The sequence below is a fragment of the Trifolium pratense genome, linkage group LG4, assembly GCF_020283565.1.
Source record: "Trifolium pratense cultivar HEN17-A07 linkage group LG4, ARS_RC_1.1, whole genome shotgun sequence".
Taxonomy (NCBI): Eukaryota; Viridiplantae; Streptophyta; class Magnoliopsida; order Fabales; family Fabaceae; genus Trifolium; species Trifolium pratense.
In genome coordinates this window covers 52,301,426-52,309,729 of record NC_060062.1, presented here as the reverse complement: position 1 = coordinate 52,309,729, position 8,304 = coordinate 52,301,426, and the positions used below count along the sequence as shown (strand labels likewise).

At 32.3% G+C, this 8,304-nt stretch overlaps 1 protein-coding gene across 1 annotated transcript; it reads left to right on the top strand.

Moving 5' to 3' along the window:
• The first annotated feature begins 248 nt into the window (after window positions 1-248).
• On the top strand, window positions 249-7,901 carry LOC123881497 (protein BREVIS RADIX). Its single transcript, XM_045930201.1, has 6 exons — window positions 249-544; window positions 2,534-2,697; window positions 5,549-5,928; window positions 6,528-6,660; window positions 6,745-7,055; window positions 7,343-7,901. Exons 2-6 carry the CDS (start codon window positions 2,587-2,589, stop codon window positions 7,419-7,421), a joined length of 1,014 nt encoding a protein of 337 aa, XP_045786157.1. The 5' UTR covers window positions 249-544; window positions 2,534-2,586; the 3' UTR covers window positions 7,422-7,901.
• Window positions 7,902-8,304: the final 403 nt, after the last annotated feature.

Genomic DNA, 8,304 nt, shown 5'->3' with positions numbered 1-8,304 from the left:
TCCCCAACACGTACACTACTCACAAACACGTTACAGATTCCTCATACTCCCATTGCATCAAAACAAACACAAACACATGGGTCCCTTATGTCTTCTACGCACTAGACCATTCTTTCCGCAACCTTGTTTCTAATACAACAAATTCCTCAACTCACGCCAAACATTTTCCGTTTATTTTAACGTTTTCCACTCACGCCGTTAACTTTCCTCTCCCCTACTATATAAACACAACAACCTCATTTTTTCTCATTCTCTCTCTTTCTTCTGTCTCTCTCTCTCTAATCTTCCAAAAAAAATTCGGACGCACTCATTCTTAATCCTCGTACTCGATCTTCTCGTTAAAATATCGTACCTCCGATATTTTGTTTTCTATTTCTCATCACTCTCTCACTCATTCTTCTTCCTTAGCTCACTTAATCACGTTCAAGAAGCGATTATTTGCTGTGTTTGGAGATGGAAAAAATGAAAAGCTAAAAAGCAAAAGGAAAAGCGAAAATCTCGTTGTTTAGGTTGCTTCATTTCATTGAGGAGTACTTCACATAAGGTAAGTTCTTATTTTTTTTTTTATGGAAGCTTTTTCATTTTTTTGAAATGAATATGAATTATCTTTGTTTTGTAGTATGTTTCCTTTTTCTTTGTAATCATTTAAAACAAATCATTTCAGAGATTCGCCGATATATTTTGATCGGATTAAATTCATCGACGAACTTCAAAACTGATTTGTTTTTATAACAACGGTGTGACCAGATGGGTATTATTATTTATTTTTTTCACCACCGGTATCCGTTTACATTGTACTGCTTAATCTGGTTCAGAGTCAGTTCTGACATCAAAATGTTTTTGAAAAAAAGATTGGAGACAAATGAACGTGTGCATAATGAAATGAAAATAATGAAAATGATAATAGCTGGAGAGTATCTGTGATTGAGTAATGAGAGAGACAAAAGAATGAGAAGCAGTTGAGGTTTGCTTGTTAAGTCGTTTTCGAATAGTAATGACACTAATTAATTTTCACTTTTCAGAGTAAAGCTAAATTATTAATACTTGTACCAATTAATTACCATTAATTTTTTTTCCTTCTTCTGATTCTGATTCTACTACTAGACTTCTGCTGCATCCATTCTTCTTCATCTTCTTCCGACAAACACTGATTCAAAACCAGCGAGCGAGTATATATTGCTTCTCTCAAATCCCCAAAATACGTACATTCTCTCTCTCTCTCTCTCTCTAGTCTCTCCAGCTCATATTGATTTGATTTTGAGTCTCATTGCATTGGGGAATGTGGTTGATGTTGATGATGTGATTTTAATTAAAGATAAAGTGAGAATCAGAAGAAAGAAAGAATAATACATTAGTTTTTCCTTTTCACAAAAAATTAAAAATAATTAGTGTGTTGTTTATGGAATTTTTTTAAGTATATGGGTCTCGGACATTAATAGATATCCAAGACCCAAATTGTGTTTATAAATATATTTAAAATTTGTTCATTAATAAAGTCCTAATACTGATAACAGAAGTTGAACTAGTATTTCTGCAAAGTATGAAGGAATTCTACCAACCAACATTGGCAAAAATTAGTGCTTTTTTTTATGATGTTTTATCTTAGTTTTCTTACTCTATTTTAGAATTTGAATTTGAATGTGAAATTTATTTATTTATTTATTTTTTCAATTGAAATGAATAAAAGGTGTGTTAGAAACTTTGGTTTGGATTTTTAGCTTTCACCATCACTTTAATCTGGTTTGGTATAGTTTTGGCATCAAATAATTTCAGCTCTCTCTCAATCGTAGTTGTGGGATCGAACCGTAGTCCTCCCTACTAAGATGTGTTAGAAACTTCGGTTTGGATTTGAACATGCTTTAGTTTCCTTTTATTTAATTTTTTTCTTTAGAATTTGTGTTTGTTGTAAAGCAAAGCACATAGTATAGTACTTTGGTCATTCCTTGCCCCATATTGTTTGTTTCTTTCTCTCCTTTTAATTATAGGCCCATTGTTTCCTTCTTTTGAGATTTTTGAGATCACACTTTCGATCTTGCTCTAATCCCGAGCAACTCAATTTTGCTTTTTTTATCTTTCTCTTTTGCCCCATATTATTATTATTATTATTATTCCACATAGGACCATTTCATTTCCCCTTTAGAAACACATATTCCATTTTCCTTTTGCTTTATTGTGTATCTTATTTTGCATATTTATTTATAATTGCATTCTCACTCTTGTTAGTTAGTACATTTCCTTCTTAACTATAATTTGTTGTTTTTTAGTTGCATTCTAACTACTCCTAGTAACTAATTAACTAATGTTATGTGTGTTATTATATTTGTATAACTTTTGTCACTGTTTCATTCATTCAATGAAAGTGATTGCCTCTACCTACCCATTACCAATTTTGCCCCTTCTTTTTTTTAAACTTGGTCACTCTATTATATTAATACACAAAAAACCAATGCACATGTTGTTATTTATTATTCCAAGTCCAATATAGTAGTACTATATGGTTGATTTGTTGATGTGGTTGTGTTATTATTTGTAGGAAATAATTAATAATTGAAAGAAAAGGAAAAAGAGTGTGATTAAAGAAAAAAGATGTTTACATGCATAGCTTGTACGAAACAAACATCAGATGAGAGGGATGAAGATGGGCGTGAGAGTGGCACGCCTAATACTAAAGAAGCCGTCAAAAGCCTTACTACTCAGGTTCTTACTCTCTCTCTCTCTTCTTTCCCCACATTTTTTGCTTTTCTAAGCTCTTTTTGCATATTTGCTCAAAACAAACAAATCTTAGCACCATATTTGGTTGATGGGCACCACTTTTGATTCAACTTATACTAGCTAGTGTCATTTTTATTTTAAAAACATATGTCTTATTTTAATTTTTTTTATTTTTCTTTCACTACCTATTTAATCTGGTTCGGGGGTCAGTTCTGACATCAAGTAGTTATAGTCCCCTCCTGATTATTACTCACATTTTAGAATAAAAAAAAACTTGCAAGTCAAAAACCAAAAAATCATATTTAAACGGATAAGAATGTGTTCTTATTTATTTCATCTTAGTCCACCTAACTATTACTAGCTACTTGTCACATTGGCACACAAAAAAGCTGTCTTAAAATAAATGTCACCTTCAATTTTAAATATCATATTAATTTTGTTTTCTCTTATTGTACATTCTAATTAATTATGTTAATTGTTAATTTGGTTAAGTAATAATAAGAACAAACATGAATATATTTTTAAAAAATGCTTGGGGGTCCATTTTGCTCTTGTCTGATTGTGATATGTTTTATGAGAGAGCATGCTGTGTTGCCACATTTTTCTGACCTTAGCTGACGTCCTTCATTGCTAGTTACCAACCAATCAATCCTTTTCCACTCCCTTATTTTTTGTACTTTAGTGAATTAATATAATCAATTAAGGAAAACTCTTTAGCCACTTTTAAATATGCAAATATTATCATACTATATTAATCTAATTCCACTCATCTTTTTTGGTTACTTTACTTTCTAGTATATCTTACTTGTCAGATTTTACTAATTAAAACAATAATATATTTATATTATTACTAGTACTAGCTAGTAGCTATCTTATCTTACTTCCAATAATTTTGATTGATTATTATTCACTAATTACCCAATATATCTTGATTTGGTTTCCCTGAATTAATTTTTTGTAACTTTGTGAAAAAGAAAAAGCAAAATGTCTTAGTCAAATATTTTAATGAGTTACATATTGAGTAGTAGTGGGAACATAACATAACATAACATACATGTTCAATATTCGTAAATAGAGCTTTGATGTTATGGAAAGATTCCTAACACACAGAAGGGTCTGCCATATTCTCATCCTTTGTGTGGCCCATCCTTGAATTTTTGTCTATACAATGTTTTTTCAAAAGTTTTCTATTATTACCAATGTTAAAAAAGGGAGAAAATTTAAACTCTTCAAATGTGTTTACATCATTAAAGTATATATATTCACATTTCTTAATGTTTTTGCTTTAAGCTAGAAAGTGAACTCTCAATTCTTTAAGTACATTAGTCTTTGAGTTTAGCGAAATTACGGTGACATACTGTAATTTTGATAAATACTATAATTTGAAACTTCGACAAAATTACGGTGTCAAAATATTCTTCGTCTCATCCACTTGTATCCTTAATCCAAAAACATTCTTCATCTGTCCAGCTGTAAAAGGTGTTTCTATGAAAATGACCTATGCCTGAAACCTTAGACTCCTCAGACATGGTTCCCGGCCCCCTATCCTTTCCTTGTGCTATGTTTCACAAACATTGTACTTATGTTGTTATAGTCTCTCAATATTCGTGTGACCAATGCTAGCAATTATTCTCTAACATTCTTTGCACCACTCTTTTATGATTAGATGTATGTTTGTTTTTGCGGCGCGACGATGTCCAACTACATGTTTGCAATTTTGACGGAAGCCACTAACCGGAGCTTAAAAATCACGGCAGACGGGGTCATTGGGACGTGAGTTTTTTGTTCCGACCACCAAACCAAACAATCAAAGCAAGTTTATTAAGATATATAAGTTTAATTAGTCAAAAAAGATTTATAAGTTTAAATAAGATCATAATAAAGTATATCCTATGCTCATTATACTCAACTTGTCTCATTCCACCAATACTAAATAATCGATATTTTTATCTCAATTTATTGTTCTCTTTATTAACATTTTAATCTCTAAATTATTTCAAATATATTAGTCATGAAGATATTTTAAAAACAAAAAGAGATTCCTTGGTTGGTTCAGTTCCAATAAAAATAAAATGTGTTTTCTTAATGCTGAAGAATTTAATTGTATTATTTTGTATTTGATTCATCTAGAAAGTATACACATAGTTCTTCATCTACCCTCTTTTTTAATCATCTAATAAATCATTGTTTAGGCAACATATTCAAGATAAAGTATGTGCAGGTGGATCTACATCGTTAGAAGAAAAGGAAGATGTCTCTAATATTTTGATTTTTGAAACCTTTGTCACATTTTAAAATATAAAACATCATTTTAAGTTGTCCCTACTCCCCACTTTATAGTACTAAATTTTATTAATAAATTATTAAGTGCTCAAAATCCATCTTGGACACATAATATACCAATTAACTATTCCTTAATCCCAATTTGTAAAAGTATAAAACAGCCAAAGTTATATGAACTGTAAAAGATGAGTAACTTGTGTTATGTGCTTAACGAATTTAGAATTTGTTTGTTACATATTATAAAATAATCATCTATCAAAAATGATTTTCAAGAGAAGTTACTCAAAAAACAGTTTATGGTTGCTCTCATGTGTCTGACACCGACACTTATGATTACATTGAATTATGTCGTTTGTTGTCGATGTGTCAGTGTCCGTGTCGTGGCCGGTGTTCGTGTTTGTGTCCGTGCTTCATTACTATTGAAGACATATTGGTGTTCAATACTGACATAATACCAACGAATGTGGTTTATCCTCAAAGTATTACTAGTGTCGTGTCCAACATTTGTGTTTGTGCTTTCATAGTTATTAAGTTATTAATTCTTTGTATGCAGATAAAGGATATGGCGCTAAAGTTTTCGGGTGCTTACAAGCAATGCAAACCCTGCACAGGAGGATCAAGCAGCTACAACAAGAAAGGAAATAGACCATATCCAGATTTTGACACAATCTCAGAAGGTGTTCCATACCCTTATATTGGAGGTGCAAGTTCAAGTTCAACTCCTGCATGGGACTTCACTACTTCTAACTACCCTGGTGCAAGATATGCCGGAGACCGTACCCCTAGAGGACGCGACTCTGCATCCGTCTGTGATGTAGTGTTAGAGGATGAGGATGAACCTAAGGAATGGATGGCACAGGTTGAGCCAGGGGTTCATATTACCTTTGTTTCTCTTCCTAATGGTGGAAATGATCTCAAGAGAATTCGTTTCAGGTATTGTAAATCAACAACCAATAAACTTGAACTTAATCAAAGAAAAATGTGCTTAATCTATACTTGGTGTATGTTTGGTCTCACAGTGGAATGCCACTCCACTGCACGTTCAGCTGAAGTCACAATTTGGAGCTTCTCACATTAACACCTATTGAGACGCGAAAAATGGAAAACTGGACGGGAATCCAAACATTGGCTTATATTAATTGCAGCTTTTTCAATAAGCTATCTAGGAAACTTATTAAAAATAACTGAATATAACACATGGATATAACATAAGCTATTTTCTATAAGTTTTTCTCGATACTTACACAACTACCTATGTCATAAGATAAATTCAAATAAACCGCAAATAAGCTCTTTCAATAGCTCACCTTAATTTGATTCTTAACGGCTGGCACAATTGTTCTTTACTTGGTGCTGCAGCTATTGAATCTAATGATTTAGCTGAAATGTGGAATCAAGTTTTCAAAGTAAAGGGTACCTTAGGCCCTAATACTACACACAAAGAAAGTATATGAGAATTTTTAGTTGTTGAAAATGTAATAATTATCAATGTAGGAGCAAAGACTGACAATACTTAGCATTTGAATTTGAAGCCGTGAGATGTTCAATAAATGGCAAGCTCAAAAATGGTGGGGCGAGAATTACGACAGAATCATGGAACTTTACAATGTCCAACGATTTAATAGACAAGCTCTCAACACTCCTCCAAGATCTGAGGCCGATGAGGTAATAATCTAAAGTTTTTTTTTACACTGACGATGTATATATATTAAAGATTATAACCTTATATTTTTGTCACAATTTGAGCAGCAAAGAGATTCTACTTACTCGCGATTGACATCAGCATCAGCAAGAGAAAGTCCTATGGCATCAGTTAAGGATTGGACACCACGAAGTCACTACAAACCATCTGGACAGTTAGATCAAGGCGGAGGCCACCACTTTCAAGCAGGGTCATCTATGGAACCGTCAAGGGCAACCACATCATCTAGAGATGAACCTTCTATTAGCAATGCAAGTGAAATGGAGTCAGAATGGGTTGAACAAGATGAGCCTGGAGTTTACATTACAATCAGACAGTTATCCGATGGTACTAGGGAACTTAGACGTGTCAGATTCAGGTACTATAATGCATCTTCCAAAAACATGTTCCTTATTGATTTTAGCCATGTTTGGATAAACAAGTTAATTATGCACTCATAGCATAAGCACTTATCATATATTATGTGTTGTGCATACGCTACTTTTATAACAAAATCTAAAATAAAGTCAAACTGTTTTCATATAAGTTACAAGTTGTTTTCATAAGCTATCATGGAGAGTTTATGGAAAACAACTTATGTACATGTCATAAGTTATTTGGATTGGTGAAATTACATAGAATTTGGCTTAACGCTTATATTTGCAGCCGGGAAAGATTTGGCGAGGTAAATGCAAAAACATGGTGGGAAGAGAACAGAGAAAGAATACAATCTCAATACCTTTGAAGTCTATTTTCCTAACAAAAAGTGGATATCCTAAACTTGTGGAATCCAAAATTTTGTTTCCTAGAGATTGTCGGTATGACTCCGGATTATTAACAGTTTAGATTGTATGTAGCCGATATTGTCTCAACGGTAAAATACAAGTCTTTGGATTAATCTAACTGCCACAGCAGTCAAATTATAGAGTGGAGTACTATAGAGAAAGGTTGGAGTGTTAAATTGACACTGTCATGTGATAGTGCAAATCATGGATTTAACTTTGTGGTAACTCCATTTTTGTCAAGGATTAGTTGCCATTGAATTTGGAAAGTCTAATTTTCATTACATAGCCAAAAAAAAATTATATTCTCATTTTGTTGTCTTTCCTTTTTTAAGGGATGTTTTTTTGCTGTAACACATTTATTATGATTTGTTTATTTTTTTCCCCTCAAGTGGAACTGTGTTTTTAGACTTATGTTTGCTACTTTAGACCAAATTGTTTTGTTCTATATTAAGGTGAGATATCGTAGTACTCAAGAGAAAAACAGTGTTTGACATTGATCAAGCTTTATTCTATGCTCCTTAAACTAATCTTGAACAGAAGAGGATTAAGGAGCATGAATGTATGTGTTTACATGTATACACCAGCAACAACAAAAAAAGAACATACGTACATTATACTCTATCTTTATGTTTCCTAAAAAGACATGTAAACTTGAAACAAAAATTGTTTCTTTTAAAAACTGTTTGATACATGACACTAGCAGAACATATACCTTGATGAACCCATAATATTGTTTATTTACTTGATGATTGAGCTCTTTTATGAACATTTGATTAATTAGTTTATGCTCCATTAGTTTATTCCCTCTACTTAAACAAATACCATTCACTTGTCATAAACAAA

Excerpts from the sequence above, each read along its gene's own strand:
- LOC123881497 (XM_045930201.1), top strand. The coding sequence starts at position 2,587 with ATGTTTACATGCATAGCTTGTACGAAACAAACATCAGATGAGAGGGAT. Across the intron at positions 2,698-5,548 it reads TCAAAAGCCTTACTACTCAG|ATAAAGGATATGGCGCTAAA; the intron begins GTTCTTACTCTC and ends CTTTGTATGCAG. Across the intron at positions 7,056-7,342 it reads CTTAGACGTGTCAGATTCAG|CCGGGAAAGATTTGGCGAGG; the intron begins GTACTATAATGC and ends TTATATTTGCAG.